The sequence below is a fragment of the Sparus aurata genome, chromosome 7, assembly GCF_900880675.1.
Source record: "Sparus aurata chromosome 7, fSpaAur1.1, whole genome shotgun sequence".
Taxonomy (NCBI): domain Eukaryota; kingdom Metazoa; phylum Chordata; class Actinopteri; order Spariformes; family Sparidae; genus Sparus; species Sparus aurata.
Window position 1 is genome coordinate 8,801,048 of NC_044193.1, and position 19,970 is coordinate 8,821,017.

General features: G+C 40.7%; 1 protein-coding gene across 7 annotated transcripts in view; it reads right to left on the reverse strand.

The window, feature by feature from the left end:
• LOC115584813 (prickle-like protein 2) overlaps window positions 1-19,970 on the reverse strand; it is a 47,248-nt gene that overhangs the window by 11,630 nt on the left and 15,648 nt on the right. For all 7 annotated transcript variants that reach the window (XM_030422593.1, XM_030422599.1, XM_030422598.1 and 4 more), the window contains one exon: window positions 984-1,168. In XM_030422593.1, the coding sequence (XP_030278453.1) occupies window positions 984-1,115 (132 nt within the window). In that variant the 5' untranslated portion in view covers window positions 1,116-1,168. The remainder of the gene's footprint in view (window positions 1-983; window positions 1,169-19,970) is intronic.

Consider the following 19,970-nt stretch of genomic DNA (forward strand, 5'->3'; position numbering starts at 1 on the left):
AAAAACACAATGGATCCACATTATATAGTCTTACATGGTCCAATTTCAATTACAATATCACTAAAAAATAAACCCTTAACACATGTTTTCCTAATTAAATATGCCATTGACTGAGTGCAAAATACTCCTGTTTGAGAGTAACAGGAGCATTAACCTCATTGTGGTTCTTTATTTCCTTATTTACATAAACTACGTGCATATAAAATAGTCAAAACAAGTTCCTATACAAAGAAATGACAAAGACTTGCATATTTCCAAGCTTAGGGCTTTAAAAAGCATTTGAATAATGTATTTACAGATTTGAAATCTTATTGGCGACATGATGCATCAGTCATCCAGGGGCTGGCATGTTAGCCAGCAGGGCGGATATAGACGCTCCTAACTTGTCAAATGAGGGCAAATCGTAACAGGTTTCAAACAGAATATATAAAGGCTTGATTTACTTCAATATTCTTCAAACTTCAAATTCGCTCTTTGCTTCACATCTGTTCATCACTCAGTGTAATCAGCTAATCCCTCCGTGGTTCCTTTTCATGATTTTGGTTATGGCTGTCGCTCTGTCTGTCTGCAAACTTGGTTCTTACGCAGTGTCAGCTGTAGCGCTGACAGCTGAAAAATGTCTGTGCAATTATTCTTCCACGAAGAGCCTGACAGCTAAGTCTCAGTGATCTGTATGTCATCCCCTGCCCCTTCCCTCTTCCCCTCCTCCAACCCAACGAGAGTAAAACCCCATGAAGGAGATTTAAAAAACAATAACGATCCATTTTCTTGTTTTCAGATCAGTGAATTTTCCATCTCAGGATCATTAAGAAAGAGTCACAAATGCTTTATCGTCTGCATAATTAAATTCTTCTGACCGATCCGGTTCAATTTGATACAGTCTGGCTAGGCATTAGCTGATGAAGCACTGATGAGACATAAAAAAGGGGTGTGTAGCTTGAATATCTGTGACTTAAAAGGAAAGGTTTAGTGAGCTTGCATACCTGCTCAGGACTGAGGCCGGGGGGAACCCAGACGTATTCCTCCAGTGCACATCCAGAGTCATCATCAGAGGTGGAGTTCCTCTGGAAGTCGTACATCAGCTTGGTGATGGTCTTTTCCATCTCCAGAGACATGGCTGTCACAACATGCTCTTCTACACAAACCGCTTCAGTGGACACAGGTATTCCTGTAGAGTAAACCGGCAAGAAAGTGAGGAAGGAGGCAGAGTCAAGTGAAACAAGAGAGAGAAACATGAAAAATCTGAGAGACCGCAAAGTCTTGGTAGTCGTCTCATTAGTATTCCAGGCTACAGGTGTGGTGTGCAGATTTAGATTCTGCAGTGGTAAACATCATGCGCACTGGAGGAGGCTATAGGGACAAAAAAATAGTGATGGGAAACATATATTTCTTTCTCGCTCTCACATATTCACAGAAGAAAAAAAATATTAATGGTCTAGGTGTTTAAAATGCTTTCAAGGTCTATCAAGAGGGGTGCTCAAACTTTTTCCCTAAGAAGCCAACTTAAAAGTGGGCCATGTGCAGAAGCAAACATCAGGTGTTTGGTATTGTCAAGATGTATCTATACACTAATATCAGGCAAAGCAGTGGTGGAAAATAGATTTGTTGGTATCATTAATGGGATTTTACGGTTTGGAACTTCAGAGAAAATTGTGAAAAGTGACTCATCCTGCACTCATGTGCTGATATACATTTTCTTTAACTAACCACCAGCCCGGTTAAGTCCAATAAACACCTTTGCACCAGACCCTGTAGGGTACCGCTCAGCCTTGCTTTCACTCTGACCTGGTGGCCACTTCCTGATGAAAAATCCCCCTGTGGACCAAAGATATATTTTTTCCCATAGGCCGCCTTTATAAAAGAGACATCTGTGAATCGGTTGAAATGCAAACAAGGTTGGTTATGACTCTTTCTATTATGTATTTTTGATCTGGGAGGTTTTATATTTGTAAAAACTTTCCTAAAGCTGAGAAAAGCAATTTAAAACTCAAAGAAACCACCTCAGCACCGTCAACAAAGTGGCCTCCATCTTCCCATGACTGGACGAAACAACATGTCCCTACATTTGTCACAAAACATCCTGGTGGCAGTAGAGTAAAAGTCAAGTTGCCCTTCAGTTAATAGCATTAATCCTCTGGACACCATGAACGTCCATCCAATAGCAGTTGAGATATTTCACTCTGGACCGAAGTGGTAGAACGACTGACAGTCTAACATTGTCAGATCTGTGAAGCGCATTCATAAAATTATATATATGGATTAAAAAAACAGAGATGCAGCCCGACATCAGATCTCACTAACGATGCAGTCTCGAGACATCATTACCAGCAGATACCGCTGCGTCTGCATTCACTGCCTTACTTGAAAGTATGGATTAGAGATCAATTTAGTCTTCTCCTCCTCCTTCCCGTGTGAGATGGGAACAGCTGCACACATTACTGACACATGAATAATTAACAGCACTAGGTATCGCCTTCACCACTAAAGTATGAAAATGAAATGCAAACTCATTTTACAGGCAACTCGAAGATCCAGCGGGCAAGCGAGGAGAGCAAGAATGAGTTCTGTTTACATCTAATGGCTTGTTATTTTGAAAAGCTGATGAGTGGAAATATATTAGAGTCAGTTAGTTTAAAGCTGAAAGAAACAAATGTGGTTTTCTAACAATGTCAGAACCTAATCTGAAAAACCCCCATAGTGATTATTGAACTTCCTGAGGTTGCTGTAATGTAATCAGAGTATAATGTGATCAGTGTAAACACGCCAGCACCGAATAGTGAGACATCAGATGAGCTGCTTTTTTTTTCTCTGTCTGTAGGTCATGTATCAAGGTCAGAGCTGACAAAAACAACAGCGTGATGGTCAGAGAGAAACTGTGAACCTGGCCCTGACATTTCTCCTCTGAAATGATTTTCTCCCAAAACCATCAGACGGGTCCTTTCAGGCAGTTTTTAGAGAGCAACATCATTTCCCACAGAGCAGAAATCAGAGGAAAACAGAGCTTAAGCAGTGGCCAAGGAACAGCAGACATTTCCACAGACTGAGCCAGTGAGTCAGCCTCCATCCAAGCAGAGCTGAGTACTGTTTATCTCTCTAAGATGGGTGCTGCTGATTTCTTTGTGAAGAGAGATTACAGGTATGTAACCTTGAGCCTCTAGCCTGGCCTGAGGCTGTTCTTCATTAGTGTATGGAGGCTGTGTTCGAGACTGAGTGGGCCTGCTGGAAAAACCTGCAGCCTGTTGCACCAGTTAGACGTCAGTTCAAATGTGACTTATGTTGATATGACATCAGATCGGTGCGCTGAAACAAAATATAACATTTATTACATCATTTTAGTAAATATGCTTCCGGGTAGTAACATGAGAATATTGATATTAAGAGTTGGAAATTATGAATCATTTTGCTGATTTGCATTCTACTCAGGAATACTTTGACATTTTGGGATTACCCCTATTCCTCTTCTTGCCGAGGGCTACAAGCGATGATTGATACCACTCACTTACCTTGTGAGGCAGACGGATACGTGATCCTGTGATCTCGCAAATCAATCTCGCCAGACTTCAAGCTAGGCTCCTGTGGCCGAGCACACAGCGGATGAACCAACCAGCATCCTACGAGGAACTACTGACGGCCATGACTGTGGTTTGACAAGATGTGACAACCAGCAAGGGGAGCAACTGTTCGTTTGAAAGTAACGATTGCAGCTCCTCAAGAGGTTTGCGTAGCTGCTATTGCATCAGTTGTATCAGAATTGCAGAGTATATTTCATTAAAGAAGTCACTGGAGGCTGTTCTTGATGGAAGGGATGTTTTCGCTCTTCTCTTGACTGGCTTTAGTAAGAGTTTGATTTACAAACTGGCTCTGCTGGTGGCACTTCCGCTTCTGATTGATATACGGTGATTGACAGATGGTCCGTCCAATCACCTGCCAAGTACTTCTTGAAAGGGCCTGCCCTATTCCTAACAGCTTCTAGCAGCACCTTTCCAGATGGTTCTGCATGTCAAACCATCTGGCATGTCACATCTGTACATTAATTACAATGACGCAGCCAGCAGCTGGTTAGTTAAGCTTAATCATAAAGACTGGAAATATGGACAAACAGCTAGCCTGGCTCAGAACAAAATTCAACCACCAGCACCTCCAAAGCTCACTGATCAACACATTACATCTCGCTTGTTAAATCTCTACAAAAAAAGAGTTAAAATTATAAAAAGTTGTGTAATCATTTGGCCTTTGAATGGTCCTGCACCAAAGGTGACTACCAAGGAGTTCCATTAGCATAATTTCACTTAATAATTTAAGTTCAAACATTCTTAGTCATTAACTAAGTTGTATGTTTTTTCACGAGTGTCTGTTTGTCGGCAGAATAACACAAAAACTGCACATTTCCATGATACTTGGATGGAGGATGGGTCTTGGACCAGGAAAGACCCCATTAACTTTTGGAGGGATCTCAACGTTGCGAAACAGGACTTAATATAATAATAATTCATGGATCTTGATGAAAAAAAAGAGCCATATTTATGTGGCTGGTATCTATGAGTGAGTACAATTTAATGGGGACCCAAATAAAAATCTGGATTTAGCGGATTTCAATATGTTTTATTTGATATCGGATTAGGCTTGATTTAATTAAAAGGGGCCTTGGCAGAGGTATGCACTTTACTTAGTGCCATTCTCGTTAAGCTATGTTATCATATCACTGCTTTCTGACAGTCTTCAGTTCAGTCTGCTGCTGGTTCATACCAATCAGTTCAGTGCAAAATTAGATCTAAAAAAACAATGTTTTTAATGATTGTTTCTATGTCTGAACGGTGTCAGAGGAGAGAAAGACTGGGTTCAGTTTGGCTAAAACTGAGAGCTTGGGGAAACAGCTAGCTTCCTTCAAAATATAAGATCTACTCCGGCTCCACAATTGCCTCATTTACATGTTGTATCCTGTATGCTAACAAGCCAGCCACAAACTACACAAATAGCAACCGAGTTTCGTTCAGATATATGCAAGTGTACAAAGCTGGCAAATTCGCTATGACAGGACTTTGAAGAGGCTGCCCATGTCCACTGGCGCAGCTGTTGTTCATTTAGAAATGGCTCCACTCTGTATTCAAACTGCTCGTTAAGCCACAGCATCTTGTTCTCTGTGTTTACAAGTGTTAAACACAGAAGACAAAATGTGTACTTACAATGGATTTTGGGGGAGCAAGGTGGGTTATTTTCTGCTTCTGACCACAGCGATGATCTCACCCTCTAAACTCCAGGTAAATCACGTTTAATGAAGGCCTGTGACAAAAAATGTGACATTTCTAATAGGCCCTTTTCACAGGAGACGTTTTGACAAGTCGTACCATGGAAAAACCACAGGTGTAACGAATTATGTTAATGACGGCTGGGGCTGTGATATTTGTGCATGCTGGCTCTGTGACATGGCTTACCAGGGCGCCTAAATGAAATAAAGCCATGATTAATGTTGTGAGTTAGTGCAGTGGACAGTGTGCAGGAGTGAACTGCCATCTTCTCACTAAGCCAGGTTTTATATCATGTGTAATATGTGAACAATCAAGTAGCCAATTTGTTGTTGCTGCGTGGAAAAATAAGTTAGACTAATCCTCTTTCTCTCCAGCCCAGTATTATGCAAACCCTGGTGAAGCATGTGACATTCATATTGCGCGTACACATTGTTAGATGGAGGGAACGACAGCATCACTGTGTTGCACCAGTGCTTCGATTAATGGTCCCTTCACACCCCACTTATTAAGATGTACTCTCAGTCTCTACTGTGCATTCTCAAACAAAGACACAGCCTTGGTGTCAAACACTTTCAATGTAGTGAGTCGTCGTCTTTACACCCCAACTTTTGACTGAATGCACATTCAGCTGGTACAGAAGGCTGCTGATGAGTGTGTGACTTTTTGACGTAATACACACTCGACTGGTTAGTCAGAACACACTCCTCTGTTCTTCCCCAGCAACACAAGGAGAGAGGAGAAGCGAGTTGTGAACTTCTGTTTCCTGGAGGAGGCACGCTTTTCGGGTAATTCATGCTTCAGAAAGAAGCAGTGATACATTTAGAAAGAAGAAGAGTTTATCTTTCTGATTTGTTTGCTATCCTGGAAGTTAACCCATTGTTAATTGCAGCTGCATTAACATGTTTTGGTAAATACTCTCATGACTGATTATAGATAATTACAATAAATCATGTATAACAATTAGTTCCTTCCCTTTAATCCATGGTAGTATTATTTTATATGAGCTGTTTATAGAACGTTGTGCTGTGTTGATGTTAATCATTCAATTTCTAACTGTGAGATGTTGAAAAAGCCCACCAAAAGTGCCTTCAGAGATGGTTTGGTGTATCTGTGAACAGCTTTGACAGGATTAGGATCATGTAATTAACAGTGTGAAAAGGTCTACAGCAGATACAGCCAGGACCGAGAGATTGCTCGTCCTCCAATCAATACGCTTTCAACCAGATAGGAGGAACTAATCAGTGAAATCACCGGGAAGAGTTAAAGGCTTGGAGAAAAAAAAAAAAAAGCCTCTGACCTTCCGCTGAACATGTAGTCTACAATCATTACAAAAATCTGTCTGGACTTTCCCCTAGTTCTTATTCAGTATTTGACCTTTAAACCGCAATGACATCCTAATTATCATCAATTATTCCCGTGCCTTGCTGCGGCTCACATTCCCTGAATAGCTTGGAGGAAAGAATCATCTCGCGTTGATGACTTAAAGTGTCTTTTTCAAATTGTGACGGTGATCTGAGGAGGAATGATAAACTCTCTCTGCAGGGTCACTCTTTAGGCATGAATAATTGCATCAGAATTATTACAATAGAATGTGAATATTGCTGGAACTGAACAGAAACAAGTCTTCTCTGTATATTAAAATAAGTATTATCGTGCAGGGATTTTTAATTTCTCTGTCATTTGCTTTTTTCTCACTGCAGTCCACATATCTATTTCATTAAAGGTTACAATTTTACTTGTCTGTATGCCTTATTGTAGTCTATATTTGGTCTACAAAGGAAGATTTAATGTGTCTTTTGTGTCAGTGGTGAACAGAAAAAACCCTTGAATGTCAAAGTGAGAGTGGCTTTGACCCAATTAACTGTATTCAGTCTGAAGCTCCTTTAGGGTTGTTATAGGTCTTTTGTTGGCCTCCATCACCAGTGTCATGGTTGCACATTCTGCTCTAGGTAGATTTCAATTTTCTTGAGGATTGATTTCTACGTATTAGAAGTAATGCTCAGTGATTTATCCATCCCCTGAGCTGTATTGAGTTTTGACACAATACTAACGCACCAAAAGATTGATCTTCCAGATACAGCTGTATTTACAATCAATTTAGGCTTAACCACACAAGTACAGTTATTCAAATGCATATCAAAACCAGAAAAAGAGGGGAGGGGAACATTTTAACACTTTACATATTCTTTACCTAAATTACTTCTACTGTCAGTACATATGTTACAGGAACGAGGCCGGTACCATGGCAACACATCATTTCTCTTGAAAACAGCAAAATTGATGATGCAGTAAAATGTAACTGCTCTTCACAGAATCTTCCTGGATAATGCTATTCTTTTTTCTTTTTCTTTTTTTTCTTTGTATTTTCAATTCCTGTTTGTGTCTTTTTAAATTTAGGCGATGAGATGTTGATGAAGGTTCTCAGTCATCCAGGTCACGGTTATTCAAAGCGCTGTAATGTTGGCAACTGGACTTGCTTCAGTTACTTGAAGAAGACGTTTCACCTCTCATCCAAGAGTCTACTTTAGTTCTGGCAATAACATCCGTTCCATCAATTTTTAGGCCTTCCATCTCCAATACTCAACAGTATCATCGGAGTTCACATTTTCCAGCGATGCTACATACACTGATAAGACCTAATTAGGAAGCGAACGTGGGTGTATGCGTCATCGTTTCTTAAAAAAATCTCTGTTTCTGCCCGAGTTTCTGAATCTAGAGGGAGTTTTCCCTGAAGGTCTGTGTTCTGTGACCTAGAATGCCATTTAAATGTGGATGAAAAGCCAAAGATACACTGAAAAAACCACATGGGTTTAAGAAATGCGTGTGTATGTGTCAACACCGGACAGCGTCCCAAACTTCAAGAATTACGTTGCTGCTAAAATCAATGTCCACCAGTGATGATTACAGTGCGTCCTTTTAAAGGAGATGAAACATTTATTTTGTATTTAACTCATTAAGATCACCTTGCAGAGATCTGTTTTCACTCCAACATTCAACATATCCATCTGTAGATCAGTGTCCAAACAGCCACATTATATATACTTTATAAATTATACATTTCAAGCAGAGTTAATTCCTTTTTCTTTATGAGGCACGGTATATATAATCTGTCAGCCAGCAGCTTTCAGAGAATCTCACTTTGAGATAATTGTCGTCAAATTGCCGCAGTCAAAACACAGGTTTTGTTTGGGAATACAGATTTTGTAATTACTCAGCACGGATTATTACTTTCACCAGGTACAGAGGACTAGTATACGGAGGAGATATCATCCACGCTGTACCTCGGTGAGGCAGCATGCAGCTAACTGTAGGTCAGTTGGAAAAAAACTCTGCAAGTTGCCGTGGCAACCGATTGGTGTGCAAAGTCTCGAACACCACCCATTTACTACAGTGTCTGAAAAACTGTGTGATTTTATTGATTTAGCAATAAATTACAAACAGAGAGAGAACCTGATCTATGTTTTCATGTCCTTGGGAGACATGAATCTTTTAGTGTTCTTCTTCTCACACACTATGGTACAGTTATATAATGGACAACGTACTGTACGCCTGTGGGCATAGCGTGTTTTACGCATCGCAAACCCTCGCTGAATCTGATTTTTTATTTTTTCTTTCTCCATAATTTGCATCTCTTTCAGTTCAGATCCAATTAGCAGTGTCTTAATTTACACATAAATTAACTGAGATTAATCAACATCTCTGAGCCAGAGGAGAGAAGATCTTGGGTAATTGGGTAATTTTCAGAACAAAGAGAAGAGGCTTTGCGTGTAAAAATTCACAACAGCTCCGATTTCAGCAAGAGAAAAATAGTCCTGAATACATACGCTATCTGGAGACAGAAGGAGAGAGAGAGAAAGAGGGAAAAAAACATCGAGAAACAATAGATAGAGAGCTGTAGACGCAGTGTTAAGAGCATCGCTTTCCCTTTTTCACGTGTCATGCCTCACCCACCTCCCTCCTTCCTCCTCCCATCCTCATGTGCCTCTGACAGGCTCTGTGTGGGTGTGCATGAGAGAAAGAGAAGGAGAGGGAGTGATGGAGAGAAAAAGCTCTTATTTATGTAAAAGCTGACATGAGAGGAGGTGCTCGGATGAAGCACAGAGCCTGACCGAGGCTCCGTTAACTCTTCACAGTGAGAGCAAAAAAACTGTCAAAATCTACGGACTCTCTGCGATAGCAATGATACCACAAATCTGACTTTTAATCTCCTTATCTGTTATCACTATACAGTATGTCTGCAGTCAACTGGTTGGTAAATGACCAGATTCTCTCTACATTTACAGATTCTCCCTTTAGAACAGCACAAAAATGGAGAGAAAGCAGTCACGGACATTTCATATCAACAAGATCAACGAGTGCTTCAAATCCAATCATTAAATTCGACTAAACATTAGAGGCTTCAATTAAAAACACCGGTGATGAGTTTTAAATTGAACGTGCTCACTCCTGCGTCCCCCTTTCACACACAAAAGCCGAACAAAAGAGGATACTAATCATCTCAACAGGTTCTTGGTTGTCAGCTAATCTCGTTGCTGTATGTAGGCAATTATTTCACAGTAAACAAACACTGTGTGGAATTATGATTCCAACACACAGCGATTAATCATCCTTTGTCTGTTGTGGACTGCAGCAATATGGCAACAAACAACCGTGCAGGATTTTGTGAACGCTGTTAAACTATTTACTATTTGTATGAAACTGAAATCAGATGCAGCAGGTTTTAAAATCACATGTTCGCTCCTCCTCTGCTGATAATGGTGGCAATTTACCACTTCCAACAGCGTCGGCGAAGCCAGAGCACAGTGGAGAGCTTTAACAAATACATTTTTTCTACTTCCTCCTGTCTTTATGCTCCTTATGTGAAAGAAGAGGTTTAGTTTGCCTTCAGGCACCCTTTGCACAACAATTCAACAATATTCCCCTGGGAGACAAATATATAATGCACATAAAGGTCGATCATTGAGAAATTGAAATGCAAATGTGTCTGGTAAATAAAAAGCCTGAGAAAGTGGACGTTTGGTATCCCGTCACTTATTTTCCCTGTGTGTCTTTAGCCAGGCCCAATTCATTTATTCAGTTATTTAACAGACACTGCTAGACAATAAAATGATCCACAGATACCAAGAGACGAATCAAAATCCAAAACTGAGAGTTAATAAAAAAACAACCAATATAGACCGGATGATTAACAGGCTTACCTTCGCCAATATTTGTTTCTTAAAGCCACATTATGTAGAAATTGACATTTTGCCCGATTTGGCGCCCGCCACAGGAGTGCACAAACAAGTGATAGAGGGGTGGAGACACCATTCGTCCTATTACAAGAAACTGTACCGTCCAAAAGGTTATTTTAAGGTTAAAGTTACATAATGTTGCTTTAAAGTTGTTGTTCGTCTAGACGTGCTTCTCCCTATGCTCTCTCCTTCTTGTGTCACAAATATTCGTATCATTCTTCGAGCTCTTCTCATGGTGATTATCCACCTAAGCCTTACACTGCAACAAACAAAAAAACCTTGGAGTTGTCTCGAAGTGGAACAAGAGGATTTGGATGTTCATCACATTGTAGTTCTGCTTTTACAAAACAAACACGGGGCTGTTAAACCGATATGCTTCGTTTTCATCGACTGATACTGTTGATACTCCCGTTGCTGCACTGTGAAACTAATTTGCTGGCTCATCTCGTTCCTCACTTACATAATCGACTGATATAATCAATTTTTACAGGACAACAGATGGATGAAATCTGGCTTCCTTACTCTCCACCTCGATTAGTTTCCTGATGCTTTCAACTGCCTCCGCGAGTGCAGTAATGATTGGCATTTCTGGGCTGAGTGTGTGTTCTGTAACACTCCTGGACACAAACAGAAATGTGACAAATCTTGAGGTTCAAAAAAAAAGAGAAAAAGAATGATATTCCTGTTTGAATTTGATATCCTTTCACAAATAATTAAATGTGTTTTCACAGATTCACAGTGGCACAACAAAGCACCTTGTAAAGGACTGAAACAGTGACCTACTGCTCCACTAACGCTGGTGCGTGAGCGTCCGACTGGACTTACAACAGCCCAAAATGTCAACCCTTGGCCTTCTCTCCCCTCCCCTGTTGAACTCACAGCAATCTGTCATTAATAATAAAGGGTTATTAGAGGGACTCACATACTTGAAAGACTGCCTTCTCACACCCAGCCTGCCCCCTGATGATGAGGGGAATTATTACACGCAGCAGGGTGGGAGTGTGCCAGAGTAACCTTCTACACAGGATAATGGCACGGGAGTTGGTCGCCATGGAGTCAGGCTGGTTGAGTAAATACAGTCACCCTCGCCCCAACTCTGATGTGCGTCCATGTAATGAAAGCGAAAAAACTCAATAACAGCATGGCAACCGAGCAAGAGGCTCCACAGGAAATATGTTATTCTCGTTTATCTAAATGTAGGAATAGAGATGCAGGAGATGTGTCTGTGTGTGTGTGTGTGTGTGTCTGTTTGTTTGAGGAGGTTGGAAGATAGAGAAGATGTTATCGCGGAGGGGAAGGATTGGAAATCCTTTTTAAAGCGATCTTTCAAGCAACTTCGACGTCCTTCATTCCTCCATCTTGTTTCTTAATGCTCACAGAGGGGGAGGTGTGTGTGTGTGTGTGTGTGTGTGGCTGTGTGTTCAATGGCCCTCTGAGGTCTGCGTGGAAAAATCGTTATCAAGGACACTCACAGAAAGAGCCAAAACGTCGTCAGATCTGGTCTCCTGCTGGCGGCTAGAAATTAACAAGGTTCTGACTCTAACGTCAGAGCTTTACTTAACCGATCAGGTTCCGATCTGCTTGTCAATACGCCATCAAATCCAGAGTTGTGTAACCCTTTATATCAACAACAAACAGCTCTCTTGTTGCACTAATCAGCTCATAATCCAGTTATGAGGATTAAATTCTTACTGCAGCTTATTTGGATCAAGACTAACAAGAAATTAATTGAAAGGGGTTGACCCTTTAGGAATACGGCTCCACAGTTCAGCTGGCAGAACAGGCTGAGAAAAGCTCAGAGTGGGTGACAATACTTGGTGGTGATATAATTGGGAACATAGCACACACTCCAATTGGCCATCCGCATTACTCACGCCTTGTTGTCATCTGTAGCTGGAAGGACATCATTTTCATGTGCTGAAGCTGCGGATCCCAAAAGTACAGGCGAATAAACCAATAATGCTTTAATCAAACAAATTAAAGCACACAGAGACCCGGCCACACACACATGCACAGCCAATCTGCAGTTCATGTGCCTGATGTGCTAATTGCTGGAGGTGTGTTCCTGAAATCCAAAGTAGGACTCTCTTACCTACAGATGCACAAAATTTCACAAGGACCTGAAAAGCTGTAATTAAAGGGTGACACATTTCTGCTCCTCTCCCACTGTGTGTGGGATGGCCTGAAATAGAATTGCAGGGTTTCAACAGGCGTAGTGCACTCTACGCCGCTGCGCAGGCACCATCCTGAGTCTCAGCAAGAAACGGATACCATGTTCATGAGCCTCCCCATCTTTGTTGTGATTTAACATAAATGATCTGGTCTGACGGAAGGATGTGATCAGGTGAGATGATTAGGAGTGGCTGAAGAGCGCTCACATGCAAGTTTTTTTTAAACGTGGGCACACCTGTTAAAAATAGGCGATTGATATTCACTGTTGATCAGAAACTGAAAAAAATGATGGATAGTGAAAATCTCTATGTACACATTTCAAGGTAAACAACACATTTAATAGATGTGTGTCAACATATTTGATAGCCCATTATTTAATGTTAGCATTCAGCTACTACTGAGCTAACATTACCATTTGAACACATCTGCAATTTGTCCATGATGTGTGCTGATATTTGAGAGTTAATTTACGCCTTTCCTCTCGTATTGTGTAAACCATCAAACAGTAATATTTTTTCAGTTGCAGTGAAATAATGATGGCTTGTCAGATATACCACATTTGACTCCCACCATGGATATAAAATTTTATTAAAATCTGGATAAAGCAATGGGAGATGGTGTCCTATTAATTTCTATGAAAGGTGTTCAGTGGCACATGAAGCCAAGGACATCTTTGACTTCCCAGGTATAAAAGTAACTTCCAGTTTAGTGCCCAGCTACCTTGAAAAGAGATTCATTTATGCAGCTGTTCTAGGTATTCAAAATTTTAAGAGAAATTGACAGAATGACTCATTCTTATAGTAAAAGGAATCATTTCGCTTGTATCCACGGCTTTACAGCTGCCTCTTTCACATTGTAAACTTATGAGGAATATAATCTTTATGCCCGAGTATGTTCACATGGCGTTGTAATTACACTTTTTGGCCACTACAAAAAGTTGGCATCAGAGCCTGGTGCTCTTCCTGAGGGGTTACTTCCCACCCTGAGCATGACATCAGAGAAAGATGGCTGCTGTGTGAATCTGTTGTTGTTTTCTAGTGTGCCAACTTCACAAACGGGTGTAAAACAGGTGACAGCAGAAAGCAGCATGGAGGCCGAAGATGGTTATGGTGGTTACTTTTCTCATTCTTAATCAGTCTCTTTTTAACTCAACGCCTAGTGAACGGTGATCAAGCAGCGCTGGAACGGTCATGGATGGGAATGAATTTAAGTACCAAAGAACCTCAACAGGTGTCAAAGCATCGCATTGGGAAAGGGGTGAAAATGAACGTGTCCATCCGTGTGTCATGTTTCCATCACTGTCGCTCAGAGCCATTAAATACCCGCAGCCACAACAATGGGGACAAATGCTTATTGTAGTCTTTCCCCGCTCTTTATGAAGACAAATGCCAGATGTTAGTGGGTGTTAGTGCGTTATGCACAGTGTGAAAGGGGTATGAGTTTGAAATGCCAGCACACCCACATGCACAAAGTGAGGATCAGTTTTCAGACCGAGCTGATGACCTGTACGAGCAGTGCAGCTGGGCTGGCAGCAGCGCATGTTCTGCCTCGACTTCTGCTGGGGATTCACAAACTCAGGCTAATTCCTGCTGTGTGATGCCATTTACATCACTTGCCTCAGGGTGTAATCTTTAATATGGGGCCATTATTATTCCACAGAGCCTTGTGTTGAGGGGGTTACATTTGTGTGATATCAGTGCAGGCGTGTATTTATTTGTCTACGCATGTGCATGTGTGTGTGTTAATGCGCCTTTGTGAGCATGTGTGAGTGAGAACAGGAGAGAAAAGTCTGTTGCTATGCATTTTTACACGTCCTCCCACTGGTCTCTTCACATGAAACATCACAGCAGAGATGAGTTGAACACATCGAGCTGAGCCATTTTTCCTGTGATGCAACAACACTTTAGCAGTAAAAGCAATGAAAGCCTCAGCGCAGCGTTAGAGGTTGGGTATATCCCCGAGTCGTCTTGATGATGTGAGGGGAAAGGGCTTGAACCCCCATAAATTGCTTGTTGTCTCGCCAGATTGCACCATTACTTTGATGGATTTTGAGGTCAGAGCAATCGGGAAGTGCACTATCTTTTATGGATGAATCAAAGCACTACTTTATTTTGCAGTTTAACCTGTGGTGAAGTGTCACGCTATATTTGTTCTTATGTAACTTTCGAGTTACGTAATAGCTCAAATATTGGGTGCATATCTGACTGAAATTACCTCTTCCTTTCTTCCACTTCTTGTAAATAAAGTAACGTGTGGGATTTGCACAAAGAAACCAACAAACAATGTCGCCTTGTTGTTTTCATGCTTCTAACTTTCTCTAAGCCAAATGACCAAATATGTCATTGGTGTATGCACTTTAGGACAACACATAGACAAAACTACGGTTAAGGTTGGTCAGGTTTAGGCACAAAACAACTTGGTTAGGTTACAGGGAAATAATCCTTCTCTATGTCAAAATAAGGAATTGATTAAGGCCATGGGAGGGACCCTCTTCATCACTATCACAACAATAATGTCTATCTAACATCGCCATGTCGTTCTTGTTTGTAGAACATCATGATCTATGTTGTTTCAGGACCATCACTTCAACTAACAAAAGAGTGTTGAAAATCAATCCTAGAGCAAGCTGTTGTAGCTGAATGGCAACAAAAATATTTGGTTAGGTTTAGGCAACAAAAATACTTGGTCAGGAAACAAAAATACTTGGTTATGTTTAGGTAAAAAATACTTGGTTTGGTTTCGGCAATGAAAATACTTGGTTAGGTTTAGGAAAACATGTTTAGGGTTAGAATACACCCTTTTACAACATTAAACACATGTTTCAAAGGATATATTCTCCCACGTGAATATTTTTATGGCCATTCTTTTTAAGTCGCAAAGCTATAACATTACAAATATATGCTTGGTCAGTTTCAATAATGGTCCAGGAACAACACCACAGGATGATTTCAGATTGGGTCAACAGTAAACACATGGTAAAGGAGTTGTGGTTAAATTGAACCAACACTGAATTTTTTTAGGAAACAGGGAACAAACAGAAGTGTTCCGTGTAAGTATTTTGTATATTGTTGATCCATCCATCCACTTTGTATTCTCCATACAGACTTTGTCACTCCATAATAAGGTCACTTGAGATCCTCCTTTGCTCCTGTGATAATTCTGTATGAGTCGTCAGACGCTCTGTCACTTGACCACACAATACCGTTTTGAGGAACTTGCTGAAATAAGGACATAAAACTGCATATTTTAAACGTGTGCAGCTGGAACGTTATAACACTGCAGCACCAGTGCTATATGATCCTGAGAGGAACTTGACATTATATGAAAATAAACTGATTTAATTAGGGATTAATTTAAAAAAGTAATTATGTTGCTTACTTCGTTAGCGTGCATAATTACATCAGGGTTCTTATGCAACCTACAGGTACACTTATTAGTTAGGTCCAGCAATGACGATGACACATGGATAAGACAGCAGTATCCACACACCTCTGATGCAATGATTTATAAAAAGAGGCCATCTATTTACAGGGTTCGTACACATTTTTCAAGGTCAAATTCAAGCACTTTTCAAGCACTTTTAAGGGTTATTTTTAAGATTTTCCAGCACCTTATTGCTGGGGTAAAATACGTATCTACAGGAATATATAAACTCATTATTTTTTCTTCACTTTTTATCACAATTATGTACACTGTATTATGCTGTAAACATCTAAAATTATGTTTCATAATAGCAAAAACTTCAGAAATTAATTATCTAGTCTGATCCCAATTTTGTGAAAGACACAGATTTATAATGTCAAGCACTTTCAAGCACTTAAACTAAAATCCAAGCACTTTTCAGACCTTGAAAACACAACATTGAAATTCAAGTACTTTCAAGGATTTCAAGCACCCGTACGAACCCTGTATTTAGGGCTAAGTAAAGTCTGCCTTTTCTTTTCTGACATGTGAGACTGATACCAACTTGGCATGGACGTGACAGCACTGTATGAATTTCACAATCTCAGCACTCTCTCCAGAAATAATGTTATAAATCTCACTACATTTCCATAATCTCTTTTTACTGGCAGCGATCTGGCTGTAATCGTTTTTTTTTTTTTCTTTAACTAACGCAGGCGGGCCGACAAATGTGTGGATGCTACCATATGGGAAGCGTTTACAGCTCTTCATGTATGTGTAAAGTGCTGTGCATATGAAAGGGGTGTCTTTTAGTGTTAGGTCTGGAGATGAGTCGTGTGAGCTACTGCTCCTGGACTGCTTTAACGGTGCAGCCATGACGAGGTAGCATGATTAAGTATGAGTGGTAAACCGGAGAGCAGAGAAAATCTCTTCTTAAGTGTTCACTCTATCTTTTAAGAAACAGCAGATGGACCCCAGAGGTTTGAATTGGACTGAAGATTTTTTTTAAATATTGCGTCGGCACCACGAGTTCAATGCATCATTGTGCTGCAAAGAAAAAGTGGAGCAGATAGCTCAATGTGCGCTGGAAAAAATGGTGTACTCGGGAGAAAAGAAAAATCAAGAAAGATTTTGCTAGTGGAAAATCCAGCACCAACAACATCTGTTTGCCACTGAAGCCTTGGGTTTATAGAAAGACAATCCAATACTGACTATGTAGAGTTGGGTTGCAGCCCAAATTTATAAGCATGGAGAGAGTAGCCACTGAAGGCATGATTCATTTGACACCCTCCATCATTGTTGCATCCTTTTTTGGGAACCAATGCTTTTGTGCAGCGACGCAAACAATGGACATGTAGTGACTCACGCCAGAATCGTTCCAAAGAGAACAAAGAAGTATAAATTGACTGTGACAGTACAAAAGATGCAGACAATGGGATGGGACAAGTTGATCAGATCTCGATGGATCAAATCAGTGCCAGGCAAGCGTTCTGAGGGGAACAAATCAGTGTATGTATGTGACAGTTTGAAGCTGCTGCAGGTGTTCCCTGTGAACTTGTAAATCTGTGAATCACATACACCTCCATGACTGGAAGACCGGAATAGCAACCTGAGAGGAAAATCATACTGGGCAGCCACCGGTAAAAGTGTGATTGCATATAGATCAGTGGGCGCCACCATTATTTCTGATGGAGACTTTTTATCTTTTTTTACTGGCCTCTGACCTCAGTCACACAGCAATGAGATGGTGCAGAAGAGTGCCCTAAGACAAACACCGGCTTGTCTGTGAAGGATGCAGCCAGGCACAATAGATGGCCACAACAAAGCAACAAGTCCAAAAAAAGGACAATTTAGGTCTGTTTGCAGAGATGATTAGTTACTATTAGCCTAAAAGCCATTCAGCTAACAGCTAAAAGCTGTGGACCTTATCACAAAACATAATTAACTAATGAGAAAAACCTGGTGGCCATTAGCGGCGAGTCTGTGCCGCTGAAGGGCAACGACAAGATGGTGTACCTAAATGGGTTATAACGCAGCACCAGGGACGACGCCTGCTTGTGTGTGTGTATCTGTGTGAGTGTGTGTGTAAGCAGTGGGCTGAGCTGAGGTGGGATAAGAGGAGCAATTATGATACCCACTCATTTTGTGATAAGAGCTGCTTCCAAGCTGGAAGGAGAAATAAATATATTATGACTTAATAGCGGGTACATACCAGAATAAGATTTGGTGATAGAAAGACAGAAAGTGAGATGTAGGAAATGTGGAGCGACCCCAAAAAGGATAAAAGGATAACAATGGAGGTGAGGAGACGAAGGGTCCAAGGGGAGAAGTCTCTGTTCCTGACTGAACTACAAATGGAGACCAATCAGCCTTGAAGTGCAGGTTTCACATTTAACTGCAGCTTCAGTGTTGTCAATCTGTCTGCGGTAAACAACAGCAGGAGGTCTGACAGAGTTTATACTTCCACTACTTTAAAGTTACTTAGATATTCGTCAGATATTTTACCGTCGATTTACTCTCATATATGTTAAAGCTACTTAGAAATGCCAGCTATGTTTACATAGACAATATATCTTAATTACGACTGAAGATTGTTGGGTCAACTATTTACATGGGATGGGATTAATAGGGTCTGGCGTTAACAGCTAATTGAGATGCTACATCATGCCTTCCTCTTCCTCCTTGGATATTTGATCTTTTTTGGCATGTGTTTGATCAGCTCCCTATCCCGAAGATGGATATGTATCATCTACGCAGCGCAGTGTTTTTCCTCAGAAGCCGCCATCTTTGATAAGTGGAGAAACACACATCACTACACATTTATATCAAGATGGTGGGCATGCACAGAAAGAACACAGACGTAGAACAATCAGGGTATATGGTTTACATGGGACAATGTTTATTTTAATCAGTTTATAGATAACAACTATCCATTTGCAACAAGCTATTTAAACTGATGAGGTGTTATTATGGAGCATTTTTACTCTGTTTGGTCTTTTAAACTGATTCTAATCTGAATGTTAGGCTCTATATAAAAGCAGCTACTGTCCAACCTCAAGTTGAGATGTCAATAAAAAAGGAAAGACTGAACAGCTCTGGTCAAAGGTAATTAGTGAACTTCACACATCAAGCTCAACGGTTCTGGAAACATTGATAAAGATGTGAGTGGATTAGGGTTAAACAAATTCCCTGTGTAGTTATAGACACAGGGACCTAAATAAGGCAACTAATGAATTCATACATGAGGATATAATATTGCATCCTGAGCTTCTTGAGATTCATTATCCCCTAATTGGTGTTTAACAATGATGCTCTTGTCCAAAGGCAATGAATCTAGTTTAACATCTGCTCTGCAAAAGCCTTTAAGACTGCACACAAAATGGAAAAGAGCATTATACGTATGGAATAACAAGTGACATTTAAACACACCTGTTAAAAGACTAAGAGGTACTTAGCTCTCCCAAAGCCATTACTGGTTGATTTAGGGCTTGCCTCTGTGCAGGCCATGCATGACACTGCAAGCCCAGGAGAAGGGAGGGATGTCCCGCTGTTGGAAAAATCATTAGCTGAAACCTCAAATTCAATTACCTCCTCTGTACTTGATCTCTGCTGATGGTCCTCTGTAAGACTTTGCGGCCAAGATAATTCCCATAACTCCCCCACCTCTGTGAACTCTCCCTCCTTCAGGAGCCGCCATCAACTTAACAACACAATCAGAGCTACTCAGAGGAACATTTAGGGAGCATGAAAAGAAATAATACCTTTGCTCATGCCACAACACTGAGTGACCACACAGCGGGATAGGATGCACACAGGAACCAGGAACATTTCCAGTGAGGTACTCAGATCTTTTACTTATAACTAATAACTAACGAACCAACAGGGGATGGGATGATAAAAGATTTAATCGCAGATC